We start from the raw sequence: 22,361 nt of genomic DNA, 5'->3' as shown, positions 1-22,361 counted from the left end.
TGGCGCCAGCCAAGCTCGCCTCTCATTGGTCACTGTTTTTCGCCAATAACTCGTAAACGAAGCCTCGTAGAACATTATTGCCAAGGAGAAAGTTACTTCAAATGACCTCAGGAATCATCTCTTTCCAGGTGTTAATATAATTATGGGAAATCCTGTATATCAATTTTATTGGTGCCTAAGAGTCACGCTCAAGTTCAAAGGCTTAAGAGACGAAAAAAAAAGATTCCGTCCGACTCCTATTTGGTGCAATTGTCGAAGATCATTTTTATTTCGCATAAGTCTCCGCAACCTAATAATTAGCACAGCGATCTGCGTTTTTAATTCTTGCTCGAGTTTTCCATAGAAATAGAAAGCATTATAAAATGTTATAAAATATTATATTATGTGCATAATAGATGATATACATAATATAATATTATATAATATAATATAATATAATATAACATAATATAATATAATATAATATAATATAATATAATATAATATAATATAATATAATATAATGTAATGTAATGTAATGTAATGTAATGTAATGTAATGTAATGTAATATAATACAATACAATACAATACAATACAATACAATACAATAGAATACAAATACTATACTTTACTATACTATACTATACTATACTATATTATATTATATCATATCATATTATATATATATATATATATATATATATATATATATATATATTATACTATATTATATACAATAGAAAGAATTATAAAAGAATTATAAAAACGAAAAAGTCTATTCATACGTTCTATTACGTATTACGAGCATAATCGGGCAGGATCGTTTGCCAGGGGAAGATCCAATGTTGGATAGACCTGGGATCGCCGACGCTCTGGAAGATCTACATGAGCCTGGTCAGCTTCACCCTCTTTATAGCCCCGACGCTGATAATAGGGGGCTGTTACGCTGTGATCGTGGTCACTATATGGTCGCAGGGAGGGGCGTTGCGTCAAGGACCTACCAGGGACACCAGAAGAGCCTCGTCCAGAGGTCTGATACCCAGAGCGAAAGTGAAGACAGTCAAGATGACCCTGGTGATAGTGTTCGGTGAGTGAACCGTTCTTCCCGACGACGCGCAGCGGTCCCATTCCCGGCGCAGCTGGCCAAAATGCAATTTTCGGCGTACAACGTTATACAGGGTTCTTCAATCATTTTCGGTAGATCTAATATAATGCATTGACATTTTTCAATTCTTTTAAACTTGCTACTATTTTAAATCGCGACCACTCATTTCTGCCATAACTGCATAAAATCAGCAGTCTGATGATTACATTGTTTACGATCGTATACTTTATAATTGACTGTACCGTTTATTACTATTACATTTTTATTATTTTATTACATTTTATTACTATACATACTTTTTTATATATCTGTGATCTACTAGACTCTTGAAGTAATCGGGGAGATTGACATTTTCGTGGTAATTGTTTACACAAATAATTTGAATAGTCATGTTATACATTCTAATTGTACAGGATGTAAAAAAGGTTATTTAAAAAAAAATTGCTTAGGTGTAGGTCATCTGAAGGTCACAGTATAGCAGGTCGTTGAATTCATTTTTTCATCAGCAATAACCCTACGAAGTCAAAAATACAGGGAGCCATTTAAAACAGTCAAGGTAACCTTGACTTTTAGTAGAAAAACAATAGTTTCTGAAATCTGTTATTTTTCAATATGCAGCCGACTAAATACTAATTAACTTTCATTGGAAACATTTTTTTGTTGGACTGTCGAAATGCTTGAAAAATCCTAGCGACAGTTATGTGTGCCACACCCTGTATAAGTTATGATAAATGGAATTCAATCGGCAAATGTTTAACATTAAATTATAACGAAACTATTACTTTGGGATATATGGTTCCTTCTGCAAGTTTGCTCCTCTCGATGAGTAGAATAGGATGCAATCGTAAAAAAATTTGACCTTGAAAAATATGGTCAAGATCACTTTTTCAAAAATTTCTTTTAAAACTTTAGCTTCATGTCAGTGGTGTCTGATTTTCCACTTTAAATTTTGCATTTTCGATAAATTTATTAATTGCTCGTATAATATCAATTATTATACATTATAAAAGTATTATAATATATAATATATTTATTATATAAATTTATTATATATTATATATATTTATTTAACATTATAATATATAATAACAATAATATTATTATTAATATTAATACGGTTACTACCGTAGAAGAGTAAATAAATAAACGTACTCAAAATCAACGATCGCAAAAACGTAAGAAATTCTCCTAAAAAATGGTACGAGTTTGAGAGATTTGGCCAGCTATTTTGGGAAACGCGACAGCTACGCGACGCGATGTGCCGCGATCGCTTATCCTCCGTGAACCGTCATATTTCACGAATCAGCCATCCTGCGGGGGTTCCTACGACGCGCTTACCAGATAAAAAGCAACCACATCCCTCTTCTTGCGTTCTTTCAATCTCCATATCATCGAAAACCGAGCCTGGAAACACGATTTAGCTAAAACTTGGGGTCTCCATCTTTCATCCCGAAGCAAAGCTCCTTATGCCATCGATATAGAGGCAAATATTTTGCTAAATATAGCTCGTAGCGATGCCCTTAATCACTGACCTCAAGCACAACAATATCGGAGTCGCAGCTTCTAAAGAAAATATTTTGAAATTATTAGAAATTCAAAACCGTTTGTTTGCACAGTTCCACAAATTTTACGCACTCGGATAATGAGATTTCTTGCCACATTGTTGGTTACCTCCTTTTGTAACGTTCAACAGCGTTTTGAAATCCGAACTCGACGGTATGCAATTATAACCAAGCAACAGGAGACCGACGCTTGCACTGTAAACATTGTACAGCTGTGAGGATACCAGGTTATTTTTTTCTTTTGTTGAAGGAAAATAGAAATTTTGACATTCTTATTTATATATCATTGATACATGATTCGTTATTTGTTGATTAGAAGTCGATAATGTGTGAAACATAATTATTAAAGATATTCTATTTTGACGCGTGAATACATGAGAAAAGATGGATCGCAGTTTGAGACAGTGGCGACATCTGATGCATCCGAGGGCATCGACGCGTTCAGTCTTTATTCGGATCAATTACCGTTGGATTTGGAAAATCATTGATGGAAGACAATTTTTATCGTGCATAAAAATCCATGTGTACTATTAATACTATTTGCACTTAGTTATTATTTTTATTTTACTTTATGTAGGAGAGGTAGCGAAGGTAATTGAGAATAGTTTCAACTGAAAGTTGAAAAGTCAATTGCGGGAAAGTTGCAAAGTTAATTAAAGAAAAGCTGAGAAGTCAATCTAAAAAAAGCTGAGAGGTCAATCAAAGAAAAGCTGAAAAGTCAATTAAAGAAATGCTGAAAAGTCAATCGAGGAAACCTTAAAGAAGAAAGAAATGTGATTGAGGTTAGAAAACAATTTCCAATTAATATTTTTCACAGATGTCCTCTGACCTCCTTGGCGAAGACAATGTGAAGTTAAAATTTTGGAAGGTTTCTTCTAACCCCTTTACAAATAGTATTGTTAAAACAAAATTGTGAAATGAATTGTTTTCGACTTATGGTTAAAAACAGTGCAAAATTAAAGCAGTAAAGGCTGTCTCATGGCGTCTTTTTACGAATAATGTTGAATTAAAATATTAAAAGGTATTTTTTGACACCGCTGGCGAAGACAATATAAAAAAAGTTAAAATTTTTAAATAAAATTGTGAAAATTGTTATTCTACCGGTTTGTTAAATTAGCGCCAAATTAAAATTTCAGAGGTAACAATGAAAAAGAAAGGTGTCAAACTGAAATTGTGAAATCTGTTTTCCGACTACGTTGGCAAAAATGTTGTTACCAAAAATTTGTTACCAACGCGCGAGGACGTACGAAATTACAATTTGAACGGATCTATGAACCGAGACGAAATCTCGGTGGGCGATAAAAGGGGCGAGGAGCGTGGCGTGGCTGTTTAATATGAGCAAACGAAGCTAACAATTAAGCGGAAGTACTCTCGGCACGAGCGGAGCCCCGAGGACATCCGTAAACCACGACGACAGCCGATATTTGCCGAGCGAGTCGCGAGACTTCGCAGCTCAAAGGTCCCTTTCCTTTTACCCCCCCCCCCCCCTTGCCCAAAGGTGGTCACTTCACGGTAATTCCACGGACCAATCGGATTCGATTTAACATTTTGTCTTTTTAAGTCGAAGTGCGAACATCTTCCTCGAAGGAAGTCAAAGTCGAGTGCTTTGAGCGGACAACTCCCACCGGCGTCTTCTTTTGACGCCGATGAAACCATTAAAATGGATAGACAGTATCTCGCCGCGGAAAGTGGCCAGCCTTATGGCAATGTGCTCAGAAGTCGTGGAAATATTAATCGAACGAGCCGCGACCGTCGGTGGACTTCGAAAGTATCTTGGGAAACGATGGGAGAAGAGTGGTTCGCAACCGAGTTTTTATATCGCGGTTCTCCTCGTTTTTATTAATCCTTGGATAGCGAACAATTTCGAGTAATTATGGCAGCCGTGGTTAGGGTCCATTCAGATCTTTACGATTAATATTCATTTCTATAGTTCTACAAAATCACTGCCTGCGAAATTAGCATTTAGATGAAATCTTTGTAACTCTGGGTCAAAATGGACCCGACGCCCGTCATCCGAGGGTTAACGATAAATTTTCATGAATTTTTCTGTCTTAGTTAATAATAGAATTTCTTTTTTAAAAGAAAGAGATAGTGAAAATATTCCAGTGACCGAATTTGAAGAAATTGGGTCACCGGGATGTCTGACGTTGTCGGAAGTGTGAGAATCGCAACTCGTTCACCTCGATTGCTCGAAAAAAGAATCAAGCGGGCCAACAGCAGGCGGAACAGTTGTTTCCAATTTGCTAGAAATTGAGATTGGTGTTGGTCCGGTTAATTCCTTTCCGAGCGGAAAATAGTGTGCTGCTGCGCATACCATCCGTGGCTCGTGCTACACGACGCGAAAATCCTGCGACTGAAGCGACAACTGTCGCGTTCTTTTCGTACTAACCAGTAACCTTAAAATTTACTTATTTCGTAGCAGAGTAATATCGACGCTCCAAAATCGTAAAAGTAAAGAAGAGACTCCCTTGTCCGAACATTTATTTTTACAATATTCCAAACGTTCTAAATATTATCCTAATATTTTATTTATTATCCTAATATTATCTAAATATTACACTGTCCAGATAAATTGTTTACTAGGCGACAATGTATCTGAATACAATTTTTAGGTGATATTAGGTTGGCCAATAAGTCATCGCATTTTTCTACATCGAAACTTATGGGAAAAGACGCAATGACTTATTACCGAATCTTAATAAAATACTCTGATAACAGGATATTACAAAAAAATAAACGTTCGGATAGGAGATGCTCCACTGTACAGGGTGTCCTATAATTATGTTAACACTCGGCAAGGAATGACAAAGTTTTTCTTTATCTTAAGAAATAGATATTCAAGGTAATCAAAGTTATTGCTCCACCCTGTATACAGGGTGTCCCAAAATTATTGCACAAACGAGAAATGAGAGGTTCCTGGGGTCATTTGAAGTAACTTTTTCTTTAGGGAAAATGCAATTCGCGGCTTTGTTTACGAGTTATTAACGAAAAACGCGGACCAATCGGAAAGCGGAGAGCTCGGCTGGCGCGAGATGGCCAAGCCAACTAGCGCGCGAAGCCCTGTCCCGCTGATTGGCTCGGCCGCTTAACGCGAGCCGTGGCTCGCCTCGCATTGGCCACTGTTTTTCGTCAATAACTCGTAAACAAAGCCTCGTAGAACATTTTCGCTAAGGAAAAAGTTGCTTCAAATGATCTCATTAATCACCCTTATCAATTTAACATAATTATGGGGCACCCTGTACATCGAAACGACCCCGTTCGATCGTATCAAATTCGTTCTACGTTCACGAGGAATGTTTAGCAGACCGTGCTGCCACTTTGTGATATTTATAAGAAAGTCATTGTTACCAACGACCCAATTGCACCGCCGCTTAAGTGGTCGTCGGAGTTGCATCGCGAACAGGTTCGGCGAACTCCCGAGTCACGCCGGGCGGCACGGCTTTCCGAACAACAATAATCAAGTTCGTCGAGGCGGCGCGGCGTACAATACGATCATTCATCTGGTTATTCGGAGAATGTTACGTGCCCGATCGACCATTAGCGATCCGTGTGGTCGCTTTTCGGACAAAGGACCCTTCTGCCGGCCATTTGGACATTCTCGATCCGTTAGGACTTTTTATTTGCTAAATAAAAGGGGTGTGCTAAACTTATACTTCCGACCTCTGTAATAAATATCGCGATGATACAATTTTCGCGGAACCTGGCCAACGAATTTAATTTGCGACACGAAGCATCCAACATTTTTCCTTGCGGATTATTTAGGGGATCGATATCAATTAAAACAATCCTCTTACGAAGAATACTTTGACTCCGCCAGGCGTGCACCGCGATTCTACGATCAGCTTTTTTCGCTTCTCCGGCCCCTGCTTCACACTCCGATACCTTTTCGCGTTAACTTATCGGCCGTTCGGTACTCATGCACGCGAACCTAATACGGATTATCAACGGTCCTTATCCGCTCGCGCATTTACTCGCTCCGTCACTGCGTTCTTATCCACTCACGTGCCAATTTCCTTTAATGAAATTGCACCGGCCGAGTCTTTCTCGTCGACTTACGAAGACCACGTTGAAATTTTAGAACCCGCGCTTGCGTCCCAGGGACTGTTCGAATGTTCACAGAATCTCGCGGGGACTTCGCAGAAGCTTGCAGAAATTACACACTGCGATTACAGAAATCATAGTGTCAACAAAATTCGAAAGACTGCAACGAAGATTTTAGCGACCGTGGGCTTTGGACGCGTGCAACTTTTGAATCAATGGTTTGCGCGCGGCAGGACTTGAATTTTCGGGGTTCTCTCGATGAAATCTACGGGAATATGCATGAAGGTGCCAAAAATCTCTGGACCCCTAAAGTAAAGTTTAGCGGTGCAAATGAATAAATAAAGAATTGAATAAATAAAGAATAAATAAAGAATTCTGGACTAACAGAATTTTCCGGAACTCGTAAAAGATCTTAGGACCAAAGGCAAACCGAAGAACCCAGAGTGTACAATGGAGTAAACAAGAAGAGTGAACAAGTAGAGTAAACAAGAAAATTCTAGCGAACGATCGCATTAGGACAAGTTTTGTGGCTATGGGGGGGGGGGGGGGGGGGGACTGTTTGCCCGGCAGCGATGATCCGCCATCCTTCTGCCAATGTCGCGGTTTGTCGGGCCGAGATGATGGAACCTCCGCGTCCTCGTTACCCGCAACCATCCTGATCCTTCATCGGGCGAATCTCCTCGACGTCCTTCGGTGTCCTGCTCAATCAGCCGTCTCATGGAATACCTGCTCGTTCGAGAGTGAAAACACCGTCGTACAATGGGACCGGCTGCGATCAGTCGTTCGATGGGAGAAGCTCCGCCCTCTTCCGCAGACGGAAGACGGAACCGTCAAATTAAATCGCCGACATTATTTTTCGACTGTTCCAGTATTTATACTTTGCTGGAGCCCGTACATAGTGTTCGACCTCCTCCAGGTTTACGGGTACGTGCCGAAGACCCAGACCAACATCGCCGTGGCCACCTTTATTCAGAGCTTGACGCCTCTGAACTCAGCTGCCAATCCGATCATATACTGTCTGTTCAGCACCTCGTTCTGCAAGACCATACGGTGAGTACCGCCGGCCAGATTAATCATCGACGACTCCGTCCTCTCCAACCATTCTCGATCGGCCATTAACATCTCCATGCATCGGCTATGTTCTGAAAAATTACGTTGATTATCTTCTGAATCCACCGCATGAATTCCATTAGCAATTATACGAAAATTATTGTACAAGCGAGAAATTAGGGTTCCTTGAAGTAACTTTTTCCTTTGCGAAAATGTTCTGCGGGGCTTCGTTTGCGAATTATTCACGAAAAACAGTGACCAATGAGAGGCGAGATCAGCTGGCGCGAGGCGGCCGAGCCAATGAGCGGAACTGAGCGTCGACCGCTCGTTGGCTCGGCCGCCTAGCGCTAGCCGAGCGCGCCTCTTATTGGTCGGCGCTTTAAGTCACTTCAAATGATCTCAGAAATCCCTCATTTTCCGCTTGTACAATAATTTTAGGACACCCTGTAGGAGGAAATATTGTTCCGAATTTTCGTTGCGGTTTCACGCTGGGATTGATTTCGAGTTGGGTCCGGATCATGTTCAGATCAGCACTGATTTATATCTAGGTTAGGTCTGGGTTGCGTTTACGTCAGGTCTAGGGTAAGGCATTGCGAAACTAGGTCTAAGTTATGTTCATGGTTGGTTTAGCATATTTCTGTTTAGGACGTAATTCTCGATATAATACACAGTAAATATCATCGCCGATATCGAATATATTACGTGGCAGCGCGTAGGTTGCTCTCAGTTTCGGTTGAAGCCGCCGCGACGCGAGCGACATCTATCCGAAACTGCTAATAATTCTTAGTGAACTTTGGGCAGTGTTCACTGGAATATAGAATGCGTCTGTTCTACTTAACATCGATGTGATGTCGTTTCATGAATTTAATACTTTCACGAAAAACTCGAACCTAACTCAGAATGATCTTGAACCTAACCTTAACCTAACCCGGGGTTAACGCAGGCTAAACATACGTTTAACTGTACTTTTCCTAGATAGAATATCTTAGAAACAAATCCTTCCTTACACCTAGCATGCTGCTTCTAATGTAAAATAAAAACGGGCTGCTTTAATTGCAAGATTTATTTATTTATTTATAGAATGTATTAGTTATAAAATCACGAAAAGGAAAAAATACAGACATTTAGAATGACGCGATGCACAGTCGAAATAAAAAGGATTCTAAAAGCTGGTCATCATGTCGGGTTGAAAAACATTTTTTCGTGGCTCTTCGAATACGTTTACTGTATCGTAATTGATCCAACCAATTTCGCCACGAACGCACACAACACGCGGCCCACTTTGTAGAGCAGTAGTTCACGATAACGATTTTTCTAATGCCTCAAACGTTGTCGAATGTAACGGCTGTCAGGAAGCTGGCGTGAATTGGTTTATAGAGACCGGTTTTATAATCTGGCGGCAATAAACGGAGGCAATAAAGGTTGGACGGCATACGGGAGAATATAGCGGTGATGATGCGATAGGAACATGCAGGCGATCTCCTGGGTTTCTGGATGGTGCGCGACGAATCCTCATCACTGCTTCGGCGCCGGCGGTCCAAACAGCAGCACCCGGACCACTGTCACCACGTCCCTGACGGCCCACTCGTCCAGGAGGAGCGGGCACATCGCGGTACTGCACTCGACCTCTAAGAAACGGGTCATGGTGTCGCTGGTGTGAACATAACGGCGATTAGGACAACTTTCGACTCCCGTTTACCATTGGCTGGGTTCACAGCTCTATGGACTGTGGCGCCCTCCGAGCGCGAGTACGTCGCTACCGATACGCTCTGCGGACCTATAAGCAAACATTCATCCTTTGGCAGGTTATTTGGGATATTGTACTGACAAGGGGACCCTACGGTATATTGCATTGGCGGCTAATCTTTTCCTTGGGAGTTTCTATTGTTTTCACTTTCCAGCGTACAGGGTGTAAAAAAAGGTTATGTCATGGCTATCATAGATCGACATAGATCGATGGAGATCTGTTTAAAAAACTCTCCGCACAAAAAAACCTTGACCATATTTTTCAAGATCAAATTGTATTACGACCCTGACTTCGGCAATTTAGGACTGAACAACAAAAGCGTCAATATCGAAAGCTATTTTATTTCAATCAATTTACATAAGTGTTCGAAGTGAAGTATATTTTCTTGTAAGCACGATTCTATTCGTGTGAACAAATTACGATTAGTTGCAAATAGAAACACAACTTAACATGAGTACGTTTAACCGATAAATGTTTTCAAATAATTACGTAATTAACCGTTACAATTGTTATGTTTTATTTAGAGATAATCTCCGTTGGTTCAATTGTACATAATTTTCAAGACAAATTTATGATAAAAAATCTCTGTTGTTCAAACTCAAATTACTGAAGTGAAGAATTAGCGTGCCACATTGATGCGCGCTGAATGGTTTACTGAGCGGTGCCGCTAGATGGCAGTAAAGGCGTGCAAGAGCGTCCATTTTGGATTCATTCCAATGCGTAATGAATTATAAAAGATTATGCCAAGGTTATGTCAAGGCTACATTCCTAGATTCACGACTTAGATTTTTGGACTTTTCTCAACGAAATCCGTTGATATGTACACTGGAAATTAAAAAAAAATAGAAACCTCCAAGAAAAAGTTTAAATGAGTTGGCCAATAAGACATCGCGTTTCTTGCAATATAACGCAATGACTGGGCTGCGGATCTTCATGCAAAATAAAAATTTCTTAATTCAGTTACAAGAAACAGAAAGCAAATAGAAATATTTGTTTTCTATTGGTAATTTCAATAGATTAGAAAGAATGTAAAAACATTCTTCAATTCTACTGATATCATCATTATTCGCTATTTCACATAGTAAATTTTATCATAAATGCATAAAATCCGCGGCCTAGCAATGACTTATTGGCCGATCCAATAGTTTTAGGACGGGACAGATAGAACACCTTCTATCGTTGCAATCGTACGATTTGATCCTGAAATTGATCATTTAGTACAGGCCTGCCCCTTGTGGCCCGTGAGCCGTATAAGACTTCTTCCGCCACAGCTCGGCGATCTCCACCGCGACGGTGTTATATACAGGGTGTCTTAAAATTATGATAGTTCCGGGAAATCAAAGGTTTCTGAGATCATTTGAAGTAACTTTTTCCTTTGCGCAAATGCAATCCGCGGCTTCGTTTACGAGTTATTAACGCAAAACACTGACCAATGAAAGGCCAGCTCAGTTGGCGCGAGGCGGCCGAGCCAACGAACGGGCGAAGCCCAGTTCCGCTCATTGGCTCGACCGCCTCGCGCCAACTGAGCTGGCCTTTCATTGGTCAGTGTTTTGCGTTAATAACTCGTTAACGATGCATCGGAGAACATTTTTGTAAAGGAAAAAGTTGCTTCAAATTACCTCAGGAATGCTATACTATATTATATTATACTATGGACTCTATAGCTCTATAGCAGTGGCGGAATAAGTTGTGTGCGGCTCGCGAACCACAAGTTGCCCAGGCCTGATTTAGTAGATCGTATCGAGCTTTCTACGAATTAAATTCACCTGGAACCAGATTTCCATAGGATGAGGTAGATGAAAACTTTGTAAATACTGGAGGACGAGAGAATTTTTGTAATTAATGTAAGAGATGTAGCGTAAGTAATGCAGACGATTGGAGGATCCGTGGAATTTTTGATAAACCGTGCGACAGGGTTTTTTCTACTATTTTTTCTTCGGACATTTATTATAGCAGACCTCCGAACAATACTTTGGAACAGGTATTTTGATGTGTCTCAAGTACGTTATAGTGTAAGTGTATTACATCAGCACATAAAATATGAATAAAAATGAATAAAAAAGGAGAATATTTTCAAATTATATTAATTATTAAGTTAAATTAATTATTAATTAAACGTTATTTTCACCTCCTTTTATTAATATTTCGACGAACGAATATTTCGAATCTTGGACTCGACATTGGAACATACGTTGCTGCACCACACACATATTTGAGACATATCGAATATTCATATTCGAGACAACCCCCCCCCCCCCCCGTGTCAGTGATCCTAATCAGAGGAAACCTCCGAAAGGATCAGACTATATTTTATTACGTGAATCCTGCGAAGGAGTTCCTCGAAACCTTCTTAGTAAGTGTCTTCGAAAAAAAGCGAATTCATAACCTGCACAGAACTTAAAAAAGAAAAAAAAATTGAGAAGCCTCGTCGCAGAAAATTGAATCAAAACGTGGCCAATTTAGCTTCACCGACGAGCATAGCGCGAACAGTCGACCGGCCCCGGAACAATCGGCACGGACGTACTCAGCTCGTCGATAATTCAGTTTGTCAGCAACGAAACAACTGTTTAAACGACGCGAACTGATGACGATTTTTGGCGGTAGTTAACCATCTGTTTTCTACATCTGAACGCGTCGAACGGCAGGCAACGCTGCGAGAACGCGGCGAGCACCAAAGATTCCGTTTTGGTGTATGCCAGGAGCCGGAGAACTCAACGATTTTAAGTGTGAATAATATATAGTAAGTTTTCTATTCCTGTATTTACGTGATCAGTATTCTGGGTCCGACCGTTGCGCCTCGAACGCCGTTCGTCTGCCAGTAACGCCCTTGCAACGCTGAGGTTATGTTACAACCTGTGAAACGTCCGCTGCCAAAATGCATCGCATTTTCTATCTTCGAAAAAGGTGATACTGTCCACAGGTGATAGAATTCGATTCGACGCACTTGCAAACGAGACGTTGGGTTCTAATAAAGAAAACAATGTTCGAGAACCGCCGACGTCCGAAGTCTAACATCGCAAAGCGGGGTTAAGCGACGAAGTTGTAACATGCTTACTTTACGACATCGTTTCCTGTGGATTTTGACACGCTGATCTCAAATCCGGCCGCAGGATTTCGAAAGTGCGTCGATTCAAGTGACAAAAAACTGATGAAATTTGCTACATTGTGATCGTTATTTAGTTCCTGTTTCATACGTAGAAATACAATTCGCGTGCGCACGATTTGATTATCGAATCGTTTCAACGAAAACATCACTTCTTTCATTTTTTCACTAGGATCGGCATTTCCTCAGAACCGCGAAGCGTTAGACAAATTCCGCGAACGGATTTGAAATCAGCGCGTCGAAGTCCGTGGGAAATGATGTGTAATATGTAATAGTAAAATGAAACGTCGCTGCTTCGGCGCCGCTGTGCGCCGCGTCACGCGAGCATCGCCATTGCCGTCACTGTCACGAGACGTCCATCGGTGACGTCACGGCCGAGAAGTTGAGCAGAGCGTAGATAAAGAGCGGCGCGGTCGACCAATCACAATCGTGAGAGGAGCGTCGGCGATCGTGCTGCCCTCTGCCCCTACTCCTCCCGGCGCTCGCCTGCGGCGTCACTGATTGAGTCGCGTGACATTCGAAAGAATTTCTGGCAACGATGGTGAGCATACCGAGTTGTACTTTGGACGAAAAAACGTCTCGATCGCAGCATCGAACTTGTGCTAATTTGCACTTCGCGTAAGAAATCTAAGGCGAATCCTAACCCTGATCCGAGAAGAGCTCACAGGTAGAGGTTAGAAGATCGCGCGGAGAACGATCTTCGACTAAAAAGGACGAAATTGTTAACGAAGCGTTGCATCGGTCTCGCAAGAGTTCCGCGCGGACGAAAGGTGCATTAGCGTGGCCATCGATCAGCCTGCGTGGAAAATGATACGCTCCAAGTATAGATGTAAATATATACATAGTGAATGGACGGCAGCTTCTTGTATATACTTACGTGTAACCATAAATGTGTAATATATTAATGTATTCCATCCGTCGCGATCGTCGCGGAGACGTTCGCCCGCCGGGCTGCCGCGCGATGATAAATCGAGACCGCCGCGCGAGTTGACGATGGCAGCGATACCTCTCAATTAACGTCGACCCCGAGAGCATCATTGGCTACGGACAGACGGCGAACGGGCGGCTGAGTGACATCCGGTACCATCGATCGCTTTCTGATCAATGGACCGCGGATGTCAGTGCGGAAAAATCGGAAATCAAGCGTTCTCCAGCGTTCATGGAAGCTGAACGTGATGGAATAACAAATCTCGTTCCTGCAACGATTTCCAGTTGCCTGTGAATTAATTACGAATTAGTTCGAATTTGTTTGAAAGATAAGTTTGAGATCATTTGAGTGCGTTTGAGTCATAGCGGCGCGAATCGTATTTTCGGGAATGTTGACTTGTGTCTCAAAATGTAATGTTCAAAGGACATTATATAGTTACTATGAATATATAAAGTTATTATGACATTATAAAGTTACTATGAGTGGACTTGAGTATGAATTTTGTGAAGAATAAATTTTGTCAGTAAATAACACACGTGAATAATGACGCTATGATTTTTACACACTCATTTGAACATTCGAGCGGGAAGATGGCACTACAGCTTGATACTGCCCACTTACGTAAGCGTCATTGTATGGACAATTAGTATGTTCAAACGTTCAAAAGGATTGATCGAAATTATATTCGCAGAGACTGTGAGAAAACCTCGGATTTTATGGGTGTAGGAAATCAGTGGAAGGTGTCAACCAATTGCAAGAGTTTCGTAGACAACATATTTACATCTTATTGTTGTCGCAATGCGCCATCTGGGAATAGTCGATCGTACTTCCTAAAAGCCCTATCTAGGATGCAATTTTTTTTCCAAAATCTCTACTTTTACGATCTTGTGTCCTAATTTATAATGTTTGACAGCATATTGTCTGACAAATGATCATCTTGGGACGTGACATATTTGGAAAGTATGATTCATACTTTCATTTGGGATTCCTAAAAGTCTGCTCTAGAGTGCAATTTGCTTCAAAATTGCTATCTTCAAATTGTTTTAGAATAATCGCTGTTATTCGATAGCATATTATCCGGTAACAGCTGACTACAAATGACCATATTGTGATGTGACACATTGACGCCATAATATCGCGTGGCGCCATCTGGAAATAGTCAATTATGATTTCTAAAATTCCAATCTAGTGTGCGATTTTACTTTTACGTTCTTATCAACCAAGTTTTAATATTTGGCAACACAGTGCCTGGTCATGTTTGACTACAAACTGAGACCTACACCCATAAAACGTTACAATATTTTGTTTAACTTTTCTTTGGGGGTTCCTATTTTTTTGACTTTCCAGCGTACATTCTAAAGGATTTCGTCGAGAAAAGTACAAAAATCGAAGTCCTGAATCTAGGAATGTAACCTTGACACAATCTTTTATAATCCAATGCGTATTCCACGTTGCGCGTGCTGCCATCTCACGGCGTCGTTCGAAAACTCTGGAAATTCATCAACATATTTGAGGCGCATGACTTTTTAACAAATGAATTCAGAACATATTTTAATTACATTCCTAGATTCAGAATTTCGATTTTTAGACTTTTCTCGACGAAATTCATTGGAATGTACACTGAAAACTCAAAAAAAAGAAAAATAGAAACCCCCAAAGAAAAGTTTCGTCCAATGTTTAATAGGCTCGATTCGAGCTACTTCCATCCACAGTGAGAAACCCGTAAACAATATTAGTCCGTTTGGACCCAGAGTATAAATATTCTTATTCGACTATCCATTAAAACAGTAACGTGTCTTAAAAACTATGTCGCGTCAAAGATTCATAAATAATATTGCAGATAATCCGAAACAGGCGCGGTTATATTTTTGTGAAAATTTGTATCGAATATGACAAGCTTCAAATCGATAAGTATTTTACTCTGCAAAAACACATACATGCTCGATTACCAAATCGCTTCGCGCAAGATTCTCTCGGAACCCGTCGAAATAGAAATCTAGCTTCCACGTTTCAACGGAAGACCGATTCACCGCAAAAAGAGCACGATTGACCGGGCCGCAACAAATTGGCGAACGTGAGTTACCTATCCGGCCGTCCGTTCCTCTCGAATAAATTGCTTCGACTTTTTGGGATCCTTCAGGTTGCTAATGAGATTCCGTGGATGCTCTCGCGGCGGCACACTTTTCAGCGGAGCCCGTGGCAATCGGTCACCGGAACATTCGGTCGCTTCCATCGGTCAGCTGGGTGCGCCCGAGGCGGGTCGAGGCGCTCGGATCGCGGATCGGGCGATCGTCTTCGCGGCGATCGCCATGATCTCTCTGTCGTTGACGCCTCGTCAGCCTCGGCGAAGAGGGGTGATCCTCGCCGGATAGCGAGCGAAGATTCACGCTGACGCGAGAACTTTTGATATAACTCTCTCCGATCGGAGAAGCCGATAGCCTAACGGCTCTCCTCCGTCGCCATCCGTTGGAGGTTGTTTCTCGATTCTTTCGGCATCGACCTTCAACATTTCGGACCGCGCGAACGGCGGTGATGGGATCACGCTCTCGGGCATCGATCACTCCATCCGTCAAGTTTCCTAATTATTTCGATTATTGGACTAATTGAAATTTGCCGGGTGGACTTTTCTTTCGCGGGCAGATTCGACGCCTACGCCCTTGCAGCATTGACGGGAAGTCGTTGATTGAGTTTCATGGCCGAGGGAGAAGTTCGGCTCGTGTTTGTGAAAGTTTGAAGAAGCTTCTCGACCGGGTCAGTAATAAAATTGCTTCTTCAATGTAAAAATCCTCTCCGCTGCTGAGCAATCGGCTTGCTGAACTAACATTGCTAAGCTGTTTATTGATAAGTTGATATTTAAATTGAAAGTTGTACAAAATTATCGGCCGATAATTAATACTAATTCGTGATCTCATCACTGCACGGTGCGCTCGAACGAGGTAATTTCTTGGCCAGAAAGTTCGGTTCGAATTATTGCGGGACATTTGTCCACCGACGAATTTTGATAAGCCTCTGAAAATTCAAATGTTACTTCCAGCAGATAATTTGACAATTAAGTGTAACGCGTTGCAAAATTCAAATTTGGAGATTTCAGTTTAAAACGTTCGATTTAATTACAGGTTTTAGAACATGAAGTTCGTTCTATAGAAGATGTCTCGCAATATGGAAAAGGGGGTTCCTTGGGTCATTTGAAGTAACTTTTTCCTTTACAAAAATTCTCTCCGAGGCATCGTTAACGAGTTATTCACGAAAAACGCTGACCAATGAGAGGTGAGCTCGGTTGGCGTGCGGCGACCCAGCCAACGAGCGCACGGAATCACTGCCGCTGCGTTACACGGCCGGCGGGACACGGTATTGGCCGCAAGAGCGGAGCGCCGGCCGCACACGTTTCCCGATTGGTCACTGTTTTTCGTGAATAACTCGTTAACGATGCCTCGGAGAGAATTTTTGTAAAGGAAAAAATTACTTCAAATGACCTTAGGAAACCCCCATTTCCGGATTACGAGACATTTTCAAGACACCCTGTATTTTGACGTTTAAGAGAATTGTTGTAATATTTATATATTTATTATATATTCATATATATATGTAATAAATATTATAAATATATAATATTAATAAGTATTATATATATATATATATAATATTTATTATTTTTAACGTGCAAGTAATACAGAAATGATTACAATTTAAATTTTCAGAAGGGTTTTTCAAAAATGATAGAACATGCTCGATGTTAAATTTGTTTTACCCGAAAGCCTACAAAATTGCGAAAAGGATCACGCAAATTTAAGCTGCGAATTTTAATTTCACATGGATCTCAGCAAGCTACGCCACGTCGCAGTAAACCATAAGTTAAAACGCGTGATCTTTAATGCATCCCAATTTTGGGAACTACTTAATTTTGGCGAAGAATTACCGCGTTCTAGACCAGTCGAGAAACCAACGCAACAGAGGTTGCGCGTACAGTCTGTGTACAAAGTATCTGTACACCATTTGAGACGGAATAACATTTTTTACAATTAGGCCAAGCGATCTAGATTTATGTGGGATATCAGAGGGATTGATTTACTAGACAATGATTAAAATGATAAGAGAATTAAAAAATGGTGTTTTCTCGACTTTTTTATCCAAGCCAAAAATTTCGTTATTGTTTGACAAAGTAATCCCTTTAGGATCCCCCCCCCCCCCCCGCCCAAAAAAAGATTCGGATCGCTTGGTGCAATTATAAAAAAGTTATTCCAGTTTGAAAGTTGCACGAATAATTTCTACGCCGATTGTACCGTCGACCGAAAACGATAGGTAAATCTGTATTCGTAACCATGTCTATTTATTATTTATAAAATCATGTTTCCCGCCCGTTCGAAGGGGAAACGGATATAATTTGTACATACTGTCGAATAAACACGTGATGCAAAACCTATCCACCCAGTCGCCTCGCCCGACTCACTCGAAGTCCCTCTTCCATCGAATTACGGCAGTAAACGGCTCTGAAAAGTGGCGCGGCACCTCCTATATTCCGTGTTTTATTGCGCTGGCTGGGGGCGGGAGGAGCAGGAGGAGGAGGAAAATAGCGAGGGACGAAGTCGAATGGTTTGAAGGGCTCCGACTTCTTGCCATTTCGCTTTTTATTCGATGGATGAACGTCGCGACGATCCCGTTTCTCCACGTTCATAATCGAGATGTCGCGACGGCTGCCATCTTGAATCGAAATGTACACACGTTACGGGACCCACACGTGTTCACGGGACGGTGATGATTCACGTAAGTACACGCGAAAGAAACATTTATGAGTTATTTCGTTCTCTTTCATCGAGGAACGTACATTGAATTTTGTTCAGCCCTCGGATAGCACGCCGGGGTCACCAGTGACCCCAACATTGTGCTTTCATTTCATTTTTTGGCAAAAGCTTGACTTCTTCAGATTTTCATTATTTTATATGCTAGCTGGAAAAAGCTAGCATATAGATACATATACATACTATATATTGTATATATATATATATATATATATATATATATGCTTATGTATGTATATGCTTTTGCCAAAAAATGAAATGAAAGCACAATGTTGGGGTCACTGGTGACCCCGGCGTGCTATCCGCATATATATATGTATATACATCTTATGTACTAAGTAAAAACCTAAGTTATGTCAATTGTTTTGTACTTTTTTATTTGGGGTCTACCATGACCCCATTATTTTCATGAACGTCATTGTAAATTTTATAAAATGATATTTAGAAAAGATCATGATGGAATAAATTCTTTCAATTGAGTTAGTTGCAATTCTTTATGCCATTAATTATTTATTTGTCTCATTTGAATCGAATTTCTTACCACGGTCCATTATACAGGCTGTTCCAAAAGTTACTCGAAATAGGGAAATGAGGTCATTTGAAGTAACTTTTTCCTTGGCGAAAATACAATCCGCGGGTTCGTTCACGAGCCGCGAGATGACCGCGCCAATGAGCGGAACTGGGCTTCGTTCGCTGATTGGCACGGCCGCCTCACGCCAGCCGAGCTCTCGTCCCATTGGTCGGCATTTTTCGTGAATAACTCGTTAACGATGCCTCGGAGAAAATTTTTGTAAAAGAAAACCTCGGAAACCCCTCATCCCCTGGAAGTAACATAATTATGGGATAACCCGTATCACCAACAATTCAAATAACATTTTCAATGATTTTATATAACTAGTGTTACAGAACTAAAACAAAAAATAATTGCAAATGTCTGTACCATAAAAATTCATTGCTACCGAAAATAATTCCGCGTTTATTAAACACCGACCCTGTACAATAGGTATCACAGAAACTTTTACCAAAAATCCAATCTGGTCGCGAAGCGATATACGAGAACTTTTTTGCCGCGATCAATTTCGAGCGCTATCCGGCTTGTCAGCAAAATTACGGTGAAAGTGTCGGCGTCCGTGCAGCGGAAGATGATTCCCAAAGGATCCGGGGCAAATCAATTTACGGTACAATTTGGCGTTTCATCGCGGCTAATCGTAACAAGAAAGACCCGTGTTCCCGCGTAATCACAGTTAACGTTCAATTACCGCGTTTGTCTGTCGCAATAGGTAATTGCCTGGACCCCGGGTCCCTAACTCTCGTAATTAGCCGAATAAACGTCCCCTCCGGCAGATTAGCGCGGCTCGTGTTGATCAATGGGGATCTTCGGTACTCTTGAAATCCGTTTGCGAGGGGCCATGATTATGCGACGAGTTTTCGAAATTCCGAAGTCACTTTCGCTGCACCGGATATTATCCAGCCACGGTTTACGCGGCCTCGGGCGTCCCCTAATTCCCGACGTCAGCATTTAGGCCAGTTCGGCTGGCTCGAGCCTTCCGCTATCCGGACCCGTTCAGTATCGATCCGACTAAACCTCGACGAACTTCCACGGACGAAACTAACTCGGAAGTTGGCCCTAACGTAGACCCGACGCAGACATAACCTATACTTATGACGTTCGTATGGATTTAGAGACTGGACTGGGTTTGGGTAAGCGATCTATTTATTATTGGTTATACGAGGCGGCGCAAACGAAACACCCAGTCGATTTGAAAGGGTGGCTAATGAGGAGAATGCGATAAATATTTTAACCGCTATTGTTTTTCATTGTAGTTCATATGTTGCGAATGACCTTCATTTGTAGATCACTGTATTCGTCTTGAAAGACTCTATCAGAATGTGAATAAAAAAATAAGGTCGTTCTATTAAAAAAAAACAAGTTTGACCTTCATGTGTCCTCTACGACTCCGCCTATGCAAAAGTTATTGGCATCGTATAACGTGCTCCTTGAAATCAAACAACTTTTGTCTGACACTTCATTTTCTATTGTCAAAAACAAGCGAGTTATTCAGGTGTTTCCTTTCAAATGCCCCATCCTGTAATGTGTACGTACATATACAGGGTGAGTCACAAATTAGTCCGCGGGATTTTTCAACCCTTTCCAATGGTTTGACAAAAAAGGTTTTCTATCAAAGTTAATTGGTATTTAACCGACAAGAAATCGGAATTGTTGAAATTTTAAAACGAATTGATTTTCGATTAAAAAACTTGGTCACCGTTATGTTTTTAAATGAAACTAAGTAATTTTAACTTCATGGTATTGTAGGCGAGACGTCGTAACGAATTCAACGATCTGCTACACGATGACCTTCGAATGACATTGAAGGAAAAATTGTCATGAATCGATTTCCACAATATTTAAAATAATAATAAGACAAAGGCATTACATGTGAACATAAACAAATGAACGTAAACGTTACAAATGCTCATTTGTTTAATTGCAGACCTTATCGCATGAAACAAAAGAAAAATTGATGTAGAACAAAATTGGAAAGGCTCGTTAAAAATCTGCATTTAATTGGTAATTAAATTAAATGTTCAAGCTGCATTCCATCTTCTGCAACGCAAAATTCTGCTCTTTGTAATAAAATTTCGTACGCAGCTTCAATTAGAGAATTAGAGAGTCGTCAATCAGCAGGTCGTCGAATTCGTCTTGTAGTTTCCTACAAATCGCCTATGAAATTAAAAATATCTAGTGCTGTTTAAAAATATAACGGTTCTTTTATCGAAAGTCAAGTCGTCTTAAAATTTAAACAATTGCAATTTCTTATCGGTTGAATACTAATTAACTTTGACAGGAAACATCTTTTTGTCAGACCATCGGAAGGGGCTGAAAAATTGTGGGGACTAATTTGTGACTCACCCTGTATACATAAAAGAACTGATCAATATGCACGCAACTGACAAATGTATTAATAGTTAGTTATTTGAACAAACGATATATTTCGAATAACAATATTATTATTATTATTATTATTATTATTATTATTATTATTATTATTATTATTATTATTATTATTATTATTGGGTTGACTATTATATCATTCAACCGTTCAGAATTAATGTCTGTGACCATTATTGCATAAAATCCGCAGTCTATTTGTAACGTTGGAACTCATTTTTTCCTTAGAAACGATGTTAAATCGATATAAATAAGTAATAAACAATAAATGATAAATAATAAATAATACTTATAAATAATAATAAATTCATAAATAAATAGCAGAGCACATTGACCACGTATTGAAACTCACGTCTCGAATTGAATTTAATATTTAACATTTCAAATTGAAATGTATCGACGTGAAACGATGAGAAATTAAGAAATAAATTATTCCACGTCCACGGTACAAAAAAAGACTGAACAGCAAAAAATTCAATTAACACTTCCAAGGTGGCAAAAAGCTTCAAAAACATAATGTGGAAGCTAGTTCGATATTGCAGTTATCGATAAAATAGAAAATTTCATTGCCTGCGTCTGTCAAACGAAATTGCTCAGAAGGAACTGCATTTTCTGAGAAAGAAAAATCAACCGCGACATTTTTCTCTCGTTGTCTAACAGTGTCATCTTACAGCAAAAATTTCGCTTTGCATTACCAGCGTCGCTGTTATTATTTCGCGGCCAATTCGCGTAATATTTTGTTCGTCCGAACTTTAAGGTTATGCGTGCGCGCGTTTCAGGTTACTATTTATTTACTTTAAGGTTAATGGACTGATTTCCAATCGGAATTTCAATTGGAGCGAAATGGTTCGGGGTGATTAGACGATTTAATATACACGATTTCGGGGTCGATTCGCGTTCCGGGAGTCGTAAAAACGTTTTACGAGCCCCCACCTCCCCACCCCCCCGCCCGCCGGGAAATCGTGCGTAAAGGAGGAAGAACGCGTACGAAATAAAATTTTTCGTGGCGTTCCACGATTCCGTTTTTATGGGCCGGTTGTCCCCCGACTGTAAAATTCAGCGTCGGCCGGGCGCGGCGCGGCGTCGTGATAAGTCG

General features: G+C 40.5%; 1 protein-coding gene and 1 long non-coding RNA gene across 4 annotated transcripts in view; one reads left to right on the top strand and one right to left on the bottom strand.

Annotated features, from left to right (window-relative positions):
• The window catches only part of CCAP-R (Crustacean cardioactive peptide receptor), an 89,935-nt gene extending 79,034 nt beyond the window's left edge, over nt 1–10,901 (top strand). For 2 of the 3 annotated variants that reach the window (XM_033479540.2, XM_033479539.2), the window contains exons 6-8: nt 812–1,067; nt 7,558–7,738; nt 9,203–10,901. In XM_033479540.2, coding sequence (XP_033335431.1) covers nt 812–1,067; nt 7,558–7,738; nt 9,203–9,398 — 633 coding nt within the window. In that variant the 3' untranslated portion in view covers nt 9,399–10,901. Of the gene's footprint in view, nt 1–798; nt 1,068–7,557; nt 7,739–9,202 lie in introns of all 3 variants that reach the window. The other variant, XM_076526208.1, reaches the window with a different exon arrangement.
• LOC117225782 (uncharacterized) lies at nt 8,787–16,793 on the bottom strand. The gene is made up of 3 exons (XR_004491606.2): nt 15,600–16,793; nt 13,466–13,804; nt 8,787–9,515 (listed from the first exon to the last, which is right to left on the bottom strand). It is a non-coding gene; the product is annotated as an uncharacterized LOC117225782 (long non-coding RNA).
• Between the last annotated feature and the right edge of the window lie 5,568 nt (nt 16,794–22,361).

This window comes from Megalopta genalis, chromosome 14, assembly GCF_051020955.1.
Source record: "Megalopta genalis isolate 19385.01 chromosome 14, iyMegGena1_principal, whole genome shotgun sequence".
Taxonomy (NCBI): Eukaryota; Metazoa; Arthropoda; class Insecta; order Hymenoptera; family Halictidae; genus Megalopta; species Megalopta genalis.
Note: the sequence above shows the minus strand (reverse complement) of the source record. Positions and strands in the feature narration are given on the sequence as shown.